Source organism: Theropithecus gelada, chromosome 20, assembly GCF_003255815.1.
Source record: "Theropithecus gelada isolate Dixy chromosome 20, Tgel_1.0, whole genome shotgun sequence".
Taxonomy (NCBI): Eukaryota; Metazoa; Chordata; class Mammalia; order Primates; family Cercopithecidae; genus Theropithecus; species Theropithecus gelada.
This window is the reverse complement of record NC_037688.1, coordinates 42,002,850-42,023,913: the sequence shown is the minus strand read 5'-3', so window position 1 is coordinate 42,023,913 and position 21,064 is coordinate 42,002,850. Positions and strand designations below refer to the sequence as shown.

Genomic DNA, 21,064 nt, shown 5'->3' with positions numbered 1-21,064 from the left:
CGAGAGATGCTCAAAACTCACGTGGTGGTGCCCTGCTGGGGTGCAGCTAACCACAAAGGAGATGGGCGGGCCCCAGTGCAGATCGCGGGGGATCTAGAAAGGCACCCAGGAATTGTGAGAAAGCGGTTGAGAGAGGTACTGGAATGAGGGGGCCTTCTGGACTGAGGGAAGAACAGGCCTGAAGGTGCTAAGAAGAACAAGAAAACGGGCTCATGTGGGAATCCCAAATGCCTTAGGTTATAGAAAGCACTTGGCCCCTTGGGGTTTCAGAGAAAGAGAAGAGGCAGAGAGAGCCCCAGGGATAGTGAGTCCTCCAGTCCCAATCCTTCAAGAAGTTCACAATATAGGACGGGCATGGTGGCTTATGCCTGTAATCCCAGCACTTTGGGTGGATCATGAGGTCAAGAGATCAAGACCATCCTGGCCAACATGGTGAAACCCCACCTCTACTAAAAATACAAAAATTAGCCGGGCATGGTGGTGCGCACCTATAGCCCCAGCTGCTCAGGAGGCTGAGGCAGGAGAATCACTTGAACCCAGGAGGTGGAGGTAGCAGTGAGCCAAGATCGCACCACTGCACTCTAGCTTGGCGACAGAGCGAGACTTCATCTCCAAAACAAAACAAAAACAAAAGAATTTCACAATATAGGGCATGTCATTACTGGGATCCATGCCATTGGAGAGAATCAATGCAAGAGTCACAATGGCACAAGAATAAAGCAATCGAGTGGGCTTCCTGACAGATGACATTGGAGACACGCACGCGAATAAGCCACACTCCAGGCAGATGCTTCCTTCTTTCCAAGGCTCCTCTATCCTTCTCCCCCAAGGCACGGATCTGGGTATCCTCTAGTTTTATCTTAGTCCAGGATTCTCAGAGTGCGGGCCTTAGGCCAGCATCACCTGGAAATTGTTAGAAATGCAGAAACTCAGGCCCTACCCTGGGCCTACTACCTCAGAAGCCCTGGGGGTGGGTGGGCAGTCTGTGTTCCAGCAAGTTCTGTAGAGGACTCTCTGACTGATGTGCTCAAAAGTTGACACTGGTTTTTTTTTTTTTTTTTTTTTTGGAGACAGAGTCTCACTCTTTCACCCAGGCTGGAGTGCAGTGGCACGATCCTGGCTCACTGCAACCTCTGCCTCCCGGGTTCACGCCATTCTCCTGCCTCAGTCTCCCAAGTAGCTGGGGTTACAGGTGCCTGCCACCATGCCCGGCTAATTTTTGTATTTTTAGTACAGACAGGATTTCACCACATTGGCTAGACTGGTCTCCTGACCTCAGGTGATTCTGCCCGCCTCGGCCTTCCAAAGTGCGGGGATGACAGGCGTGAGCCACCACACCCGCCCAGTCAAAAGTTGCTGCTGGTTCTTGTAAAAATACACTGACTGTGGGCTCACCCGAGACCAGCAGATGAGTGAGGCCATCAGGGCTCCACAAGCCCCCAGGTGCTTCTATTAAAAAAAAAAAAAAAAAAAAAGGGATGGGATCTCACTATGTCACCCAGGCTGGCTGGCCTTGGACTCCTGGGCTCAAGCAATCCTCCCACCTCAGCTTCCCAAAGTGCTGGGATTACAGGCATCAGCCCAGTCATCCAGGCAATTATAATATTCTGAAATGTACCCAGAGTTGTCTGAGAAGGGCTGTCTTGGGAGACACACTCAGGGACCAACCCAGCAAGGTCCTATTCTTGAAGGATCGCAACCTTGGAGGAGGGAAAATGCCATGAGCTTCACCGGTGCGCTTCCATGAATACCTGTCACTCATTCTCTTTTGTTGCTCTATAGTATTCTAAGTATGCTGCTTCATGGCTATGCCACAGTTTATTTAAGTACGTGCATGTGGCTGGCATTTTGTGTCCAGTTTGAGTTTTTTTTTTTTTTTTTTTTGAGACGGGGTTTCACTCTGGCACCCAGGCTGGAGTGCAATGGCATGAGCTCGGCTCACTGCAACCTCTGCCTCCCTGGTTCAAGTGATTCTCCTGCCTCAGCCTCCTCAGTGGCTGGGATTACAGGCACCCACCATCATGCCTGGCTAGTTTTTGTAGAGACGGGGTTTCACCATGTTGGTCAGGCTGGTCTTGAACTCCTGAGTTTAGGTGATCCACTCACCTCAGCCTCCCAAAGTGCTGGGATTACAGGCATGAGCCACCGGGCCCAGCCCAGTTTGGGCTTTTATACAGAACACTGCTGTGACCATTCATGTGCAAGTCTTCCAGGAGATGCGAGCGCCCAGATGTGCTCAGAAGTGGAACTTAGTCTAGGGTTATCCTAGTCTCAGGTTCTCAGAGCGTGGCATGCTTGTTCAGTGATAGTCTGCCAAACACTTTTTCCCTCATCTGCACCCCCAATCCCACCGACCGCAGGTGAGTGGTGACAATCGAGCTTAAGACCATGTGGGAAAATGGGGAAGAACATTGCAAGAGAACTCAGAAGGGCCTGCCTGAGTATTTTTTAATGTTAGGGACAAAAAACAAACAAAAAAACCCTAAATGCAGCCAACAGAGTAGAGGAGGCATCACCAGGCCCAGACTCGGCCTAGTCTGGCTCCCCGCACCTACGCTGTGTGACCCTCAGCAAGCCGCTTGACTTTTCTGAGTCGCAGTTTCCTCCTCTTTAAAATGGGAATGATGATACCTCGCCCCTAGCACTGATATGAGGAAGGGCTTCTGAAATTTCAGCCTCAGGTCAAGAGGGGCTTCAGAGGTGTTTTCCAGCCCCTGAAGTCCTTTCTAGGTGCCATCTGTGTGCGTCTGTGTGTGCAGGTGCAGTGGTAGTGTGTCGCAGTGAGCAAGCAGGTAGCAACAGCACAAAGTGAGATACATGGAGTACGAACTTTGCTCAGGGGTGGCCAGTGCATTTGGGCCAAGAGGAGATGGCTAGGCAGAGTAGTGGCCAATGCAATTGTTGACAAGGTGAGGAGATGGGTTACATACAGGGAAACTGTGCGATAAGGAAATATACTAATGGTAATGGTAGTTGGTGTTCTTACTGTTGATGAAAAGAGTTAAAAATATACAAAGAGCTGGCACAAACCCTGTGGTATTTATTGGACTGGAATCTATGGAGATACAGAGAGAGACAGATATAAAACTAAATATAGATCTCACAGCATATGCACACTTACGCCACCTCCTCTGAGAGGGCCCAGGAGCCATGGCACCCAGTAACAATGAACACATAGTACCAGATCTTGCTTTCTAAATATAATTCTTCCGGTAAAAAGAGCCAAGGATCCTGGGAGAAATGGCTTTTTCCGGGGCCAATGTACAGAAAGTACAAAATGAAGCTGAAGTTTCTCATTATGCCAGAAAGGGAAGTGCTCAAAGGATAACGGAAAAAATGTCAAGAGGACATGGAAGCCACCTTGAAGGGGTTCCCGTTGGCCAAAACACAATCAGGCATCAAAATAAATATTGATAGTAACAAATCATAACATATTTAATCAACTAGGAGTCTGATATGGCCTGGCTCTGTGTCCCCACCCAAATCTCATTTGAATTGTAATCTGAATCCCCACATGCTGGGGAAGGGACCTCATGGGAGGTGATTAGATGGTGGGAGTGGTTCCCCCATGCTCATAATAGAGTGAGTTCTCACAAGATCTGATGGTTTCATGTGGGGCTTCCCCCTTTGCTCAGCATTCATTCTCTCTCCCGCCGCTCTGTGAAGAGGTGCCTTCCGCCGTGACTAAGTTTCCTGAGGCCTCCCAAGACATGTGGAACCATGAGCCAATGAAACCTCTTTTCTTTATAAATTACTCAGTCTCAGATATTTCTTCAAAGCAGCATGAGAATGGACTAATACAGAGTCCTGGCATTCCTACTGATATCAATAAATAAATGACCAAGTCAACAGGGAGAAGAGAAAGCTCTTCCTTATAGAAGACCGTAAATAAGGGAGAATGATGATGACGGTAATACGGTTTGGATCTGTGTTTCCCACCAAATCTCATGTCCAATTGTAATCTCTAATGTTGGAGGTGGGCCTGGTGGGAAGTGACTGCATCATGGGGGCAGATATCTCATGAATGGTTTATCACTATCCCCTTAGTACTGTCCTCATGATTGTGAGTGAGTTCTCATGAGATCTGCTCATTTAAAAGCATGTGACACCTCCCCCTGCTCTCTCTCTTGCTCCTGTTCCCACCATGTAAGACACTTCACTCCTCCTTTGCCTTCCACCATGATTGGAAACTTCCTGAGGTCTTCCCAGAAGCAGAAGCCACTGTGCTTCCTGTACAGCCTGCAGAACTGTGAGCCAATTAAACCTCTTTTCCCTATAAATCACACAGTCTCAGGTATTTCTTCTTCTATGTGTGCTTTTTGAGACAGAGTCTCACTCTGTTACCTAGGCTGGAGTGCAGTTGTGCAATCTTAGCTCACTGCAACATCCGCCTCCTGGGTTCAAACTATTTTCCTGCCTCAGCCTCCCAGGTAGCTGGGATTACAGGCATGCATCACCAAGCCTAATTTTTTATTTTTAGTAGAGACCGGGTTTCACCATGTTGGCCAGGCTGCTGTCAAACTTCTGACCTCAAGTGATCCACCTACCTTGGCCTCCCAAAGTGCTGGGATTACAGGCATGAGCCACCATGCCTGGCTTCAGGTATTTCTTTATAGCAGTGTGAGAAGGGACTAATGTAGATGGAATTAGAAAATCACCATTCAGCAAACAGTGTGATAGTAATCCATTCAGCCAAGCATTGTCCATGCATGCTGAACTTAATGAGTGAAAATAAAATGAGAATCAGGTACTGATACTGTCTCAACATATCTCTCTGTAAAATACTTAATCATTACAAAGGAGAAAATAATAGCTTTAATTAAGGCAAATCTGGCAGATGCTGTCTTAGCCAAGGGGCCAAATTTATCACCACCAGTAACGAGACAAACAGCTGGGTGAGCCTCCCAATATCATGTACTAAGGAGGACACAGTATCATGCCACAAGGCTTTCTCCAGAAGTGTGCAACCTGAGCCAAATCCCGAGGAAACATTAGACAAACTCAAATCAAGGGACATCCTATGACTTTCTGAGCCTGGAATCTCTAAAAAGGTTGAGAATACAAAAGACAAGGAAAACCCACAGGAGTATTCCATGTAGAAGGAGACTAGGGGACGTGGCAACTAAGAGCCACATCCTTTCCCTGTTACTGGAACAATGCTGATTGGAACTTTTGGACTGGATGGTCATGTTGCGTGGCTGTTCATTTCCTGATTTTTGGACTCTGTTGTGATTAATGAATATTGTCACTTAAAGAAAATAGGCTGGGCACAGTGACTGACACCTATAATCCCAGCACTTTGGGAGGCTGAGGTGGGAGGATTGCTTGAGCTCAGGAGTTTGAGACCAGCCTGGGCAACATGGTGAAACCCAGTCTCCACAAAAATATAAAAGTTAGCTGGGCATGGTGAAACATGCCTGTATTCCCAGCTACTGGGGAGACTGAGGTGGGAGGATCGCTTGAACCTCAGAGTTGGAGGCTACAGTGAGCTGAGATTGCACCACTGCACTCAGCCGGGTGACAGAGTAAGATGCTGCCTCAAAAAGAAAAAAAAAAAAAACCACCCACACCCCCCACACACACACACACACACACACACACACACACACACACACACACAGATGTATTTAGAAATAACAGAGCGTCATGTCTGTAATTTATGCCTAAATGGGGGTGGTGAGGCTGAGGACAATGCAGCCAGTGTAGAAATGTGCTAATGATGCTGAGAGACCCTGGAGGAAGGATGTGCAAAAGTGTTTGTGCTATCATCTTCTTACAACTTTTCTGTCCATTTGAAATTATTTCCAGACAATAATTCCGGAATGATGGTATGGCTGGGAAGAAACAGCTTCATTCCTATATTCAGGTTCAATCCGCATTGGCTGAGCATGTACTATGGACCAGACCCAGCTGCTTATCATCACGCACACCTTTACTCCTCTATCTGACCAAAAGTTCAACTTGGCAGGTGCTGTGCCCATTTTGTTGGATGGGCAAACCAAGGCCCTGGATTTGAGAGCTTTGCCCAAGGTCATGGCAGGCGAGTGTGGAGTGAGGGTTCGATGCAGGCTTTCTTGCCAGCCCACCTCTCTGCCTCTAGACACACAGCTGGGCCTCCCTGGCACTGGTTCACACTCAGTTTTGGGACAGTGAGGTTGGTTCCTAGTGGACCTGCTTGTGGTCTGAGCAGCAGAAAGCAGTAGGGCCACTGAGCTGTGCCCAGGATGACAAGAACAGTGGCTCCCAGGAACCCCCTAGCTTTGCTCCAGGGCAGGCCCAGCACTGGGTCCCAGCATGTCCCTAGGAGAGGAGGCACCTCTGGCTCCAGCTGTAGACTCTTGCCTGTCTTGACCAGGAAGAGGGGCAGTTTTTCCTTCTGGCTTGGCCATTTCTTCCTTCCTTTCCTTCCTTCCTTTCTTTCTTTCAGATGGAGTCTTGCTCTGTCGCCCAGGCTGGAATGCAGTGAAAAGATCTCAGCTCACTGCAACCTCCGCCTCCTGGGTTCAAGCGATTCTGGTGCCTCAGCCTCCGGAGTAGCTGGGACTACAGGCGCCCGCCACCGTGCCTGGCTAAATGTTTCATATTTTTAGTAGAGATGGGGTTTTGCCATATTGGCCAGGCTGGTCTCAAACTTTTGACCTCAAGTGATCCTCCTGCCTCAGCCTCACAAAGTGCTGGGATTACAGGTGTGAGCCACCACATCTGGCCATGGCTTGGTCATTTCTATGGTCAGCCTTTGAGCACTGGCTGCAATGGTGTTGAGCTGAACAGATCAGTCCCCATGCTAGGAGGCACCTGGGTGCCCATCCTGCCCTAGGACTGACCCTGAGAGATGGCAAAACGGAGCGGATTGGGAGGCATGAGTCTAGTCAATCCAACTGTTCTTAAAAGGGGGTGGGGAGGTTTCTGTGAAGAATGCATTTGAAGCCCATCAGTGATAGACTGGATAAAGAAAATGTGGCACATATACACCATGGAATACTATGCAGCCATAAAAAAGGATGAGTTCATGTCCTTTGCAGGGACATGGATGAAGATGAAACCATCATTCTCAGCAAACTAGCACAGGAACAGAAAACCAAACACCGCATGTTCTCACTTATAAGTGGGAATTGAGCAATGAGAACACGGACACAGGGAGGGGAACATCACACACTGGGGCCTGTCAGCAGGTGGAGGGCTAGGGGAGGGAGAGCATTAGGAGAAATAATTAATGTAGATGATGGGTTGATGGGTGCAGCGAACCACCATGGCATGTGTATACCTATGTAACAAACCTATACATTCTACACATGTATCCCAGAACTTAAAAAAAAAAAAAAAAAGAATGCATTTGAAGCAGAGGTATTCCTAACACCAACAAGGAGTCCAGGGCACTCGAGCTTAGAATTCAGGCAGCCCTGGGCCCAATTCCATGAAGAGTTGTGTGACCCTGGGCAAATTACTTCATTTTCTAAGCCTCAGATTTCTACAGGGATTTCTGTAAGGATTCAAAACTATGTGGTATATCCATAGATGTTCATTATGACATTGTTCTAAAAACCAAAAAAGGAAACCAACTAACTGTCAGCAGGAAATGGGTTAAATACAAATGCCTATACCGCCATGGAAGATGTGTTGACTCACACACACCGCGGGAATATGGGAGCGTGGAGTGGGCAGAATAGTGGGCCCAGCAAGAATCAGTGAGGGAAAAGACACTTATGTAGTTGTATAATATTTTTAAAAAATATTTTTTCTTTTTTTCAAGACAGAGTCTTGCTCTGTCATCCAGGCTGGAGTGCAGTGGCGTGATCTTGGCTCACTGCAACCTCCGCTTCCCAGGTTCAAGCACTTCTCCTGCCTCAGCCTCCTGAGTAGCTGGGATTAAGGCGCGCGCCACCACACATGGCTAATTTTTGTATTTTTAGTAGAGATGAGGTTTCACTACGTTGGCTGGGCTGATCTCAAACTCCTGACCTCATGATCCACCCGCCTCAGACTCTCAAAGTGCTGGGATTACAGGCGTGAACCACCACGCCCAGCCTGTAGTTGTATAATAATAATTACTAATAATTAAATTATGACTAATAAAAATCAGCATGATCAGATGCTACCTTACATGCTTGATGTATATTAAATGACTCCATTCCACAACAGACCCCCTGATGTATGTACAGTTAGTTACTACCCCATTGTACAGAAGAACAAACAGAGGCAGGGAAAAATTAAGTTTGCCTGAGGTCTCACAGCTGGCGAATGGCAGAACTAGAATTTGCATCAGGCAGCCTGGGCTGTAGACTTCCGTGCTCTTAACCACAATCCTGCAGCCTCTCTAGACTTGCACAGAAAAGGGGCCAAGAACGCCCAGGCAAACAGTAATTACCACAAATGGATCAGAAACAAACAGGACCTTCCTCCCTCCGCCTCCCCCCACCCCAAGTCAAGGGGGAAAATAGGATCCATAAAGTGGGAGAGTGAAGGAGGAATTTTAAATTGTGCCAATTTTTATTTATGGTTTATGAAAAAAAAATTAAGACAAGTATAGACAGGAAAAGAAGGAAGGAAAAAGGGAAAGAAGAAAAAAAACCATACAATTCCTGGTTCACACAAGATAGTAGATAGCAACTACTATTGGCAGAATTCAATAAGAAGTGAAGGCAAAACTGTCACTCAAATTTCAGTATGCTGATATCTGGGGGAGGCGGTAGAGGGAGGAGAAAGGCTGGTGAGACAGGTGTTGCTGAAGGAGACTGACTATAGACTTTCCCTGGGGAACAGGCACCTCCCACCCAGATCACAGGGGAGGGAGGCCAGTTTATCTTTCCTGAAATCTACTACAGGTCAGGCTGTAGGCTCCAGGGTCCGCAAAATGTGGCTGATATAAAAAAGAAAAATAATAAATGCAGGAGTTCTCTGAGTTCCTGCCATCTCCTCCAGGAAGTCTTCGCAGATGGCACTGGACTTTAACAGTAGCATTCCCACTCAACCCCCACACCCAGGTCACGCCTACCTTCTTTCTTACATGCTCTGCTTTCCTTCCTGGGGCTTATCTCAGTGTGTAATTATGTACTCACTGGAGTAATTATTTGATAGACATCTTCCTTCCCCACCAGAGCATGAGCCCCACTCAGTAGGATTAGCGCTTTGCTCACTCTTTTGTCTCTAGTATCTGCAAGAGGGGCTGGCAAATGGGAGGATGGGTCTGAGACACACAGAGAAGCTAATCATCCAGAGCTGCAGTGCTCACACTCCAGGGAGCCTCAGAATCCCCCCGGGGGGCTTGCTGAGTCTCAGATTGCTGGGACCCAGCTCAGAGTTTCTGATTCTGTAGTTCCAGGGTGGAACCTGAGAGTCTGCATTTCTGGCAAGCTCCCAGGTGATGCTCATGCTGTTGGTCCCCAGCCCACACTTGTAGGACATGTCATCAAAAGAAAGAATCAGCCAGGCACCAAGTGGCTCACACCTGTAATCCAACACTTTGGGAGACCGCAGTGGACAGATCTCTTGAGCCCAGGAGTTCAAGACCAGCCTGGGCAGCTTAGCAAAACCCCATCTGTACAAAAATTAGCCAGGCATGGTTATGTGTGCTTGTATTCCCAGCTATTCAGGAGGTGGATCACTTGAGCCCAGGAAGGTTGAGGCTGCAGGGAGCCGTGATTGCACCACTGCACTCCAGCCTGGATAGCAGAGTAAGACCTTATCAGGAAAGGAAAGGAAAGAAAAGGAAAGGAGGGGAGAAGGGAGAGAGGAGAGGGGGGAGAGGAAGGTAGGGGGGAGGGGAAGGGAGGGGGGATGGGGGGAGGAACCTAGCCGTCAGAAGGGGAGCCCAACACTGCCCTCCATTCTTGCACCCAACACCTCCACTTTCACACCAGGACACAGGAATGTGGAAAGATGACACCTGCCTAAATCCATGTGGCCAGCAAGGGATGGGCCCCGTCTGCCCTACACCAGTGGCTCATGGTTAAGAGTGGCCACTCAGGCCAACACTCCTTCCCCTACACCCAGAGCCCCCAGATTCGGTCCAGCTGGAGAGGCAAAGACAGGGAGGGTCCTGAGAGGTACACAGGGGTGAAATAAGCAGTTCTAGTTAGCCTGGTAGTCGGCATCCGTGGTTTGGCATAGGAAAGTGAGGTGCAGTGCCTGCCTGTCATCTCTTCCCCCTGGGTCTCTGCAATCACAGATCTTGGGCCCTTCTCTTCTCTGTCTCTGTTTGCACTTGAGTTTCAAGGTGGGCCAAACAACACATCCTCTGCTGGGCTCTCTTCTCTCCAACAGGCCACAGGGAGTCTTAGGAAAGGTCATAGGAATACGGCCCGGCTAGAGGGGCACCGTCCCCACATCTCCTACCTGAGGACTTGGGGCAGACAGCAGAGGTGATAAACATTTCCAGAGGGGCTACAGCCTCGAGAGACAATCACGCATTTTCTCCTTGTGACTCACAGCTCCTCAAAGAAATACCTTTCAAGTCAATTTCTACACAGAACATGGTGTTGGACTGAGTTGTCCAACCCCCCCACCATTCCCAGGCTGAAGCCCTAAACCCCACACCCCGTGTCCTCAGAAAGTGACTGTACTTGGAGATAGGCCCTTTAAAGAGGTCACTACAGCTAAATGATGTCATTGGTGCGGCCTTAATCCAATACGACTGGTGTCCACATAAAAGGAGATTAGGATGCAGCACGCACAGAGGACAACCGTATGAGGACACAGGGGGATGGCAGCCATCTGCAAACCAAGCAGAGAGGCCTCCGGAGGAACCAACCCTGCTGGCACCTTGCTCTCCGACTCCTGGCCTCCAGAACTGAGACAATGAATGAGCTGTGAGGAAGTGGAGTCTCCAGCAAGGGCAGCTGGCTGGACAACTTTGGGATTCACATTCATTGGCAACAAAGATGCCTTTCCAGCCCACTCCACCTTCCAGGCAGGGACAGGGAAGACGGGTGATCTGGATTAAAAACTCCCACCAGCTCGCTGAGACTTAGCACAGGGCTTCCACTACTCGCTGAGACTTAGCACACGGCTTCCACTACTCGCTGAGACTGAGCACACAGCCTCCACTACTCGCTGAAACTTAGCACACGATTTCCACTACTCACTCAGTCTTAGCACACGACTTCTACTACTAAGTCTCCCGTGTTCTTATCACCATCATGTGAGACGCCTTAGAGACCAAAGGTGCTGGGATTATTAGCCCCTGCAGTATCCACAGATCCAGGTTAACCCCAGGACAATTGAGAAGAATCACTGACAGTCTACAGGGAAGGTATCGACTGGATGTTTCCTCTCCGACAAGAACCCTTCAGCAGGGCCAGCCTCATGGGCATGAGGCCAGTGCAGCTGCACAGAGATCCCCGTGCAGGACGGGTGTTGGGCTTGAGGCTTCATGCTCCAAGCTGCCATGTTGAAATGCGTAATCATTGGATCTGAATGTGGATGTGGAAATTTAGTCCCATGGGATGATGTATACCCGGGGCTTGGCATCTCCCTGACTCCACCCAGTGGCCACAACTGCTCTTCCCGATGAGGGACACCTGGGAGGGTCTACACAAGGGGTGTCCAATCTTTTGGCTTCCCTGGGCCACATTGGAAGAACAATTGTCTTGGGCCACACATAAAATACACGAATACTCATAATAGCTGATGAGCTAAATAAATAAATAAATAAATTGCAAAAAAATCTCATAATGCGTTAAGAAAGTTGACGAATTTGTGTCGGGTTGCATTCAAAGCTACCTTGGGCTGCGGGTTGAACACGCTTGGTCTACACTCACCCGGTAGTAATCCCTTGTGTGGTGGAGAGCAACAATCTATAGCAAGTGGAAGTCACCAGGACAGTCAAGGGAGAGATCACAGAAGATAGAAGCAAGTGTCTTCCTGCTATTGGCAGTCTGCTGCCTGAATTCTGTAGCCAGTCCTGCCCTCAAGTCAACCTCATCGCCTTACCTGCCTTCCTTGAACCAGAGACCTTTCCCCTCTGCCCTTGGTCATTCCAAACGCCCCTGTGGAAGTCCCGAATGCGCTGACCCAAATTACTTACCTCTGTGTTGGGAAGCCCCAAGGGGTTGCAGGAGTCCCCAAATGGCCACATACAGCATACAGACCCCCCCGCCGTCCCATCCTCCTCTTTCTCCCACTGGCACCCCAGCTGGGCTGGCACCGCTCTACACCGCCCCCACTGGGGATCTGGATTCTTGTCTAATAATGCTGTTTACAGAACCACTCCCAGCTACGCCCACCCAGCCCTGAAAGGCAACACAGACCTAAAAACCCACAATCCTTTCTCTCCCCTTCTTTTGTTCAAACTTCCCCTTTATTTTTCACATGTCCTTTTTTTTCTGGCTACAAAATTAAACCATATTTGTGGCTGGAAATTTGGAAAATGCACAAGATTACAAAGAAGAAAATTTGTCATTCCAAGATAAAAAAAAAACCGCTCAAAATGATCTTTTTCCAGATTTTATTATCTGCACATTGTAAAAGTTTGTTTTTTCCAAAAGAAATTACGACCACCTGTTTCCACTGAATGATGCATCATGCAGGGCAAAGATGGCAAAAGAATCACGGAATCCACGTGGGCGAGCAGACAGATGTCTAGTCCTTCTGTTTTTCTGTATGTTTGACATTTTTCTTTTTCTTTCTTTCTTTTTTTTTTTTTTTGACAGAGTCTTGCTCTGTCACCCAGGCTGGAGTGCAGGGTATGATCTTGGCTCACTGCAACCTCTGCTTCCCCGATTCAAGCGATTCTTCTGCCTCAGCCTCCCAAGCAGCTGGGATTACAGGCGCATGCCACCACACCCAGCCAGTTTTGTATTTTTAGTAGAGATGAGGTTTCACCACGTTGGTCAGGCTGGTCTCCAACTCCTGACCTCAAGTGATCCACCCACCTGGGCCTCCCAAAGTGCTGGGATTACAGGCGTGACCCACTGTGCCGAGCCGTGTTTGTCGTTTTTCATGTTAAAAACGTTAGATAGAATCTTAGCCATCCACTGTGTCATTACATACTCTTCCACAGCATCAGTTTCAGTGCCGTGAGAATTCTGTTACCTAGATATCCCAGAATACGTGTAAACAAACCTCTACTCATGGGCATCTTTAAATATTTTGAATATCTCATTTCTTGTTTTAAAGTTTTTGTTTTCATCATATCTGGTATGAGACAAGTCCTTTTTACCAGGTGTCTATATTAACCTTCAAACAACCATCCAAATACCATCCATGTCAACATCTGACTTAGACAGGTTCATCTAAACACTCTACATGATTTTTGAGGTCCCTGAATAAGCTTTCTGCTAATTCCCTTTTTCTCCTTTTCGATAGATTATTAGGGGGGGTGGGAATAAAACCCAAACTCTTGCATCTTTCATAACTTGTATTTCTTTGTCCATGAAAGAGAAACAGCAGCTGAATGTCTACCCTTGAAGATATAGCAGTTGCCTGTGTTCTCATCCAGATGGCCTCTGATTTAGGAGAAATACCGAATCTACAAACAACTTGTGTGCACACAAATAAAACACACAGGACCACCCATCAGCTCCCAGTCCCCACCCCTAATATGATGGCCACCAAGCAGCAACCATTTAACACACTGGAAGTTCCTTCTAGTTTCCTCTCCCTAGGAGTTTGGGACTCTAGCATTCTTTATACTTAATAAAAAAAGCTTGTGACATTAGGATTGGGGGCAGGGTTTCCGGGATGCCATCTTCAGAGCCTTCAAGTTTTCCGAGAACTTACTAACGTTGAAAGTGTTTCAATGACTGTCTGATTCACACAGACCTTCCGGGGTGGGGGGCAACTTACAACTAAGGACTGTGACATAACACCAGCGTGCACATTTGCATCCATGACAATGACCACAGCACACACTGTAGGTTCCGAGTGAAGGCTGATACCCACTGAAAGCTTCAATGGCTCAGAGAGAAAGGTTAGCAGGAGAATTGAGTTATCACACAGTGCACAATTGTGGAATCGGTGAGAAAACTCTAAGACACCTAAATATTGAGAAGTGTAGTCACGTTGCAAGCAGGTGCCTTACATGAATCCAGTCTTTGTACATAGCAGCTGCCACAGTCAATAAGCACTAAGTGTAGTAGTAAATACAAATAGATACCAAATGAAGAGATACTCTTTCAACAACGCCCAACAGTAACATTATCTTCAAGTGAACGAGCCAGTTCTATGGTAATCAGATGACAGCCTTCAAAATTGGCATTCGCAGGCTGCTTGCTGGCAGTTGGACTTGAGTTTGAGTCTGATTATCCTAAACTAGCAAACAAATTCCTGACAAATGTAAATGTCATTTTGTACACACACGCGTTAGCAGACATTCTCAGCATCAGCATTTTCAAAATCAAAAGTCCAAAAGAGTTTAAAGAACAGAACTCAAGATGAATGAAAACACTAACCAAAACAGATAACTAGTGAGCAGATGACATGTCAGATGTGGTTCTAGGGTTTTTTTTTTTTTTTTTTAATGTGAATGACATCATTTAAGGAAATACTTCTTTCTACTATTCCAATGGGCAGCCTTTAAGGCGGTCCCCAGTCATTACTCCCTCCCAGTACCCATGGCCTGTGTAACCCCTTCCCTTTGAGTGTAGACTAGACCTAGACTTACATCAAATGAATAGAATATGGCAGAAGTTATGAGATCTCATTTCCGAGACGAGATTCAAAAAAGGCTTTGGTTTCCAGTGTCTTTTTTCTTTTCTGTTTTTTGAGATGGAGTCTTGCTCTATCACCTAGGCTGGAGCATAGTGGCACAATCTTGGCTCACTGCAACCTCCACCTCCCGCATTCAAGTGATTCTCCTGCCTCACCCCTCTGAGTAGCTGGGGTTACAGGCACCCACCACCACACCCAGCTAATTTTTGTACTTTTAGTAGAGATGGGGTTTCGCCATGTTGGCTAGACTGGTCTGAAACTCCTGACCTCAGGTGATCCACCTGCCTCGGCCGCCCAAAATGCTGGGATTATAGGTGTGAGCCACCATGCCTAGCCTGATTAAGTTTTAATAGAACATCGCCAATATATCAAAATAAGGCTGTTTTATGTGTACTTTATAATTTTATTATAACTTTTTTTTTTTTTTTTGAGAGGGAGTCTCGCTCTGTCTTCCAGGCTGGAGTGCAGTGTTGTGATATCGGCTCACTGCAACCTCCGCCTCCTGGGTTCTAGGGATTTATCTGCCTCAGCCTCCCCAGTAGCTGGGATTACAGGCACCTGCCACCATGCCCGGCTAATTTTTGTATTTTTAGTAGAGAGGGGTTTCACCATATTGGCCAGGTCGGTCTTGAACTCCTGGACTCAAGTGATCCACCCACCTCAGCCTCCCAAAGTGCTGGGAAAACAGGGGTGAGTCACTGCGACCAGCCTAAATTGATTTTATAATTGAGTTATAAGCAAACAGTTATGTTTATTATAGGTTTTATGCTTATACTTACTTGAAGTCACACTTTCATACAAATCATTTAAGATAACACTGGCCAGGTGCGGTGGCTCATGCCTGTAATCCCAGCACTTTGGGAGGCTGAGGCGGGCGAATCATGAGGTCAGGAGTTTGAGACCAGCCTGGCCAACATGGTGAAACCCCGTATCTACTAAAAATACAAAAATTAGCTGGGCGTGGTGGCGGGTGCCTGTAATCCCAGCTAATCGGGAAGTTGAGACAGGAGAATCTGGGAGGCGGAGGTTACAGTGAGCCAAGATCACACCACTGCACTCCAGCCTAGGTGACAGGGCGAGACTCTGTCTCAAAACAAACAAACAAAACACTGTGGGGTTTCAGTATGTTTATTTAAGAAGATGCCCACACGTTGCTAAATTCTGAGAAACACTAATGATTTGTGAGTTTGGGCAAGCCTTGGGTTAAGGTTGTGTGTGCCTGAGCCTCAGAATTCCCATGCATATACTCTTCTCCGGTAACTGAGTGTAATCTCTTAAAAACACAAATCTGACTGTGCCTGTTTTATCACGGTTCTAATGTTGGGCCCATCTGTGAATAAATGAGTGACTGTCATGTCTTGACTTAAAACCCTTCAACAATCCCCCATTGCTCCAGGGATAAAACCCACACTCTGACAAGGCTCCGTACGACCCTCCTCTGCAGCCTCATCCTACCAACCCCAACGCCTCTCCCTCTTTTGTCTAGAACTCACTGTCAACCCCTGCCCTTCATCCAGCTCACTCTTTGCCACTCCTATTCATCTTAAACATCACGTCTTTCTCCCAGCTCTGACACATCGGCACTAAACAGTGAACTGTGACCTGTTGTTGGGTGCCTGTCTCTGCCTCCCGGATGGGATACCTGAGGGCAGGGAGCTGTGCGTCCTTATCAGCCTCAACCCCAGCCTGTAGCACCCACCTGGCACACAGAGGGAGCCCCTCTCCATGAATCTAGGTTGAATGGATGGGTGGTCACTACATGTGTCGGTTGGGATCCAAGCCTCACCCTGCAGAGCCCAGAAGGAGGAATCTGCTCACCAGCCAGGGAGGCAGTGGGTTGGGGCTATACCTGCCTCAGTCAAGAGATGGGAGCCCTGAGGGGCGGAGACAGCTTCCCCCGGAGTCAGCGCTGAGTCACCTGGGAAGCAGGAATTTCTGGTCCAATCTCTTCCTTACCTTAATGTTCAGGTCAGCAGTGAGAAACTTTTTCTAGTAACTAAATTAAGGAGGCCTCTCAAAGACCTTTCTTTTTGTTGTTGTTTTGAGACAGGGTCTCACTCTGCTGCCCAGGTTGGAGCACAGTGGCATGATCACAGTTCACTGCAGCCTTGACCTCCCAGGTGCAAGCAATCCTGCTTCAGCTTTGGGAACGGCTAGAACCACAGGTGCACACCACCATGCCTAATTTTTTAAATTTTTTTGCAGAGATGGCATCTGGCTATGTTGCCCAGGCTGGTCTTGAACTCTGGGGTTCAAGCGACCCTCCTACCTCAGTCTTCCAAAGTGTGGGGATTACAGGCATGAGCCACTGCGCCCGACTCAAACACCTTTCTTTCCATTCCTGGAAATGCTGAAATCCAGTCTCCAGTTCCCCTCTTAACCACCAGTCCTCTGTCTGGTCCTCTACTCTTTGATTCTCCAGTGCACTTAAGACCACTGGGTCTCAAATAAAGCATCTCCTGGTTTCTCAGCTGCCCGTTGGCCTCCTCTATGAACTGTGTTTTGTACACACCTGTATCTCGGTGCCTGGCAAAACTGGCTGTCAGGAAATGCTCACTGAGCAAACGAAAGTGGCCCCACTAGGAGCTTCACATCCTCACTGATCACAGGATGACAGTAAAACTTACGTTGGAGGTAAGAGGCCCGAGAGAAGACACAGCAGGTTCTCAGTAACAATCACTATTAGAACTGGCGTAACTGGTCAAAGTGGCTGGGGGAGGGGAGGGCTTAGAGGCCTCCTACAGGCATCCTGGATGTGGTATATAATTAGTGCTCATAAAAGACGGTTCCAAGTATTGTAGAAGTGATCACCTCAACACACATTGCCTCCTTTCCAAACCCTGGGAGGAAGGCGTTTCGACGAGAGGATAGGAGTATGAGAGCAAAGGAGGTGCTCAGGTCTGAGCTGACCTGGCAGGAAGTGAGTGCCTCGCCCAGCCTCCCGGCTTCCCCACCTCCCTCCCTCCTCACACTTCCCATCGATTTTCATCGTTATTTCTTGGGTTTGCACAATGCTGCCTCTGGAGACAGCACGCCTTATTTCTCAGCTGGCCTTTGGTGCCGGCTGCTGGTATCACCAGCCTCCTGGTGCGGCACACTGCCCATCGTCACGCACCCAAGGCCTCAGGATGCTGCTGAGAGCACCCTGGTCCACAGCCAGGTGGGAGAGCATACCAACAGACCGGCTCAACACCTGTCGGACCTTTGAGAACTCTTCTGCAAAGCTTTGGAGGGATGGAGTCCACCCGACACAGAGATCAAACTCTCCCCAGCATCTCCCTTGAGGTTACATCATCCATGCACCTGCATTCCTGGACATCCTATGAAACCTGATGGTAACCAACTACACATCAGGAGTGTTCGAAAAATACCTGGCCTGACGCAAAAATCAAAAGATGGAAAGGAAGAAACAGGAATGGCAACGTAGGAAAGGCAACCTGTGCTGGCAAATAAACTTCAAACTCCTTTAGCAGAACGTATCACACAAGTAGAAAAATAGATCACAGCAAATTAATTGAACTCTATATCCTATCAACATTAACACGCCACTTCAGAAAAATCGAGATTGTTCAAAAACTGCTAGTTACGTGGTCCTGTGGTCTACCACCCTAACACCAGAATTCTTACATCAACAGGGATGTATAAAACACTATTTTTAAAAAGCCCGAAACACTATCTTTAAAAAGGATGAATACTTAATCTCACAAACAAAATGTTTTGACCATTAGTATTCTTTGGGAGAAAAAAATAAAATTTTAAGTCAAATACTTTTTCAGCTTTTTTTTATTTATAATTATTATTAAAAGGTAATTGTACCTTTGAAGTTTCCTCTCACTGGTCAAAAGGCCATTGCCAAGTCATAGTTCTCATTAGCAACCCAGGGGACTTGTTCAGAAATGGTATTTTTGAATGACTGCTTAAGCTTAAATGAAAAAAAAAAGTGCAACGGCCCTCTGGCGTGCAAAGAAACGCTCTGCAGAAATTCAATGCCCCCTTGCCCTTAAAGCGTGCAAGGAGTTCTGTTTGCGAAGCTGAAAAGAAGGGTGTTGGGTCACCCTCAAGCCTGGCTTCACCTCTGGCTTCCAAGAATCCGAGGAACAGGAGGGGCTTTATTTGACAGCTTTGCCACTTTGTTCCCTCATGAACCGCCCTGCCCTGGCACCCTGCTGCTTTACCCCAGGGGGTCCCCTGGAGGTTGCAAAGCAGGCCGACAGCTCCGGGTGGCTTTCTAAAAGTGCCTGCCTGTAGGAAGTGAGGCTGGGAGGTCCCTCAGCTCCAACTTTGCTTTCTATTATTGCTACAACATTTCAGCAATCTTTTGTTTTTTGCATCCCTCTAATTTTATTTTCCAATTTAAGTTTTAAAAATCCATAAAGCAGCCCAAGTCTGGAGACCCAGGAATTTTAATTCTCCGGAGTCAGAGAAACCTAGGTTAAGTTTCCAGCCAGGTCACTTCCTAGCTCCGTGCCCCTTAGGCAATATACGTAACCACTCTCGGCCTCAGTTTCTCATCTGCAAAATGGGTTCACGTGAGGGTTCAGTGCTGAGCTCCCCGGGCCAGAGCACACATGAGAGCGTGGCTGCTGTGAGGACGGCTTCTTTCCGGAACCGGGGGAGGAGGACCAGTTCGCGAATCGCAGCGCCAACGCGGGGTCTGGGGTCGGGGTCGGTTACGACAGAGGGGATGGGGGGTCGGGTCGCACGCCCGGCACGGGGTCGCCCGGACTCACCAAGGCTTCCTCCTCGTCCTTTTCCAGCGCCTGGTACTGGCGGCCGCCGCCCGAGAAGCCGAGTTTCTTCAGCAACTTGGAGACGCGTCCCTCGACCATGGTGAGCGGGCGCAGGCGCTGCCTGCCTCCCTCGGTCCCCGGCGAGGCCCGGGATGGCTGCGCGCGCCCGAGCCTCCTGGGCCAGACCCGGTTACCAGGGAGCTGTCTACCTGCCCGCGCCAGGTGAGGCCCCGCCCCCGGGGCGGGGCTGCGCACAGGGAGGTGTAGGCTCACCTGGCCCCGCCCCGCGAGCTCGCCTGGGACCCCAGGGCCCCTGGGGACAGCGCCGGCTGCCATCGAAGGCCCAGGGAGCGGCTGCGTCGCCTCAGGGCTTGGGCTGTTTCCCACACTTGCAGATCCTCAGAATCACCTGGAGTGGGGGAGGTGGAGGAGCAAACGCTGGTTTAAAATCCGGATTCCCAGACCCCTCCCTGCCCAGTTATTGGGTTTGGAGCCCCCGGGAGCTGAGTTTTTAACGAGCCCCAGGTGATCCTCTTGAGGAAGGCAGTGTGGGCCGCTCTAAGGCGCCGGGAGCGAGGTGGTTGGAGCTGACTCAGACTCACACCTGCGGCTGGGCACGCTGGATGGGTCACGTGGCCTCTCTGAGCCTCGGCGACCTAGTCTGTCATTGAGCGGGGAGCAGAAGGCTAAGACCCCCCACCTCCAGGGCCCTGGGAGTGAGTCCGGGAACAGGAGCGGCTGACAGCCCTGCTGCCTTTGGCTCCTGCATGGTCTGGGATGGTCAGGCCCCTGTCCTTGTCTGCAGGATGAGCGCCACTCTTGCTCATGGCGGGACCTGAGCAGGTTTCTTACATTTTGTGCACCTTGGTTTACTGCTCTGCAGAATGGCCACCACCATAGACTTTCTTCACAGTGACATTGAGAGGCCCCAGCGGACAGTGCTGTACAGGAAGGTCTGGAGCAGGGCTTGGCCTAGAGAATGTGCTGGTGTCCCCATGACACCATCCTCATGATCGTCATCATCATCAGAAGGTGCTGGGTTCAAATGGCTCCCAAAGTATGTGAGTCCACACACAGTGTAGACAGTTGCCTGCTGCCAAGTGGGTGCTTTGAAGTACCAGGGCTTTCTTTGGCTTCAGGTGGGTCTAGATCCGTAAGTAGACCCACCACTTAGCAGAGGCGGGGGCTCTGGGGAAGGCCGTGCCACCCACCTTTCCACTGGCTTCCTCATCTCTACAGGGAATTTGCTTACGGACTACAGGACGTGGCCTCTGCATTTATCCACGCAATTCAGCTGCCTCTTTTGAGCAAATATTTGCCACCTACCTCAATTGCTCCTGAGGGTTGACTCCAGCCCACAAAAACCTGTGGGGCAGTTCCAGTGGCCCTTCTTGTATCTCCTGCATCTTCCTCTTTTAAGGAAACAAAGGCTATGGTATCAGCCTGTCCCCCCCGCCCCCCAGTTTCAACAAAGGTACAGGAATAATGGTAACAGCAAACCTCTGACGTGAGTGAGTCCAGATTTGAATCCCAGGAATGTTCCTTTCAGACCTTGGACAACTTTCTTCACCTCTCTCCACCTCAGTTTACTCATCCATAAAATGGGGACATCACTACCTACCTGTATGAGTCAGGGTCCCAGCAGGAAACAGTAATTTGAGGAGAGTTTGAGAAACAGACTTTTTACA

At 48.8% G+C, this 21,064-nt stretch overlaps 1 protein-coding gene across 2 annotated transcripts in view; it reads right to left on the bottom strand.

The window, feature by feature from the left end:
- Positions 1 to 19,562, bottom strand: part of ATP2C2 (ATPase secretory pathway Ca2+ transporting 2) — an 83,293-nt gene extending 63,731 nt beyond the window's left edge. For both annotated transcript variants that reach the window (XM_025370291.1, XM_025370292.1), the window contains exon 1: positions 19,377 to 19,562. In XM_025370291.1, coding sequence (XP_025226076.1) covers positions 19,377 to 19,475 — 99 coding nt within the window. In that variant the 5' untranslated portion in view covers positions 19,476 to 19,562. The remainder of the gene's footprint in view (positions 1 to 19,376) is intronic.
- Between the last annotated feature and the right edge of the window lie 1,502 nt (positions 19,563 to 21,064).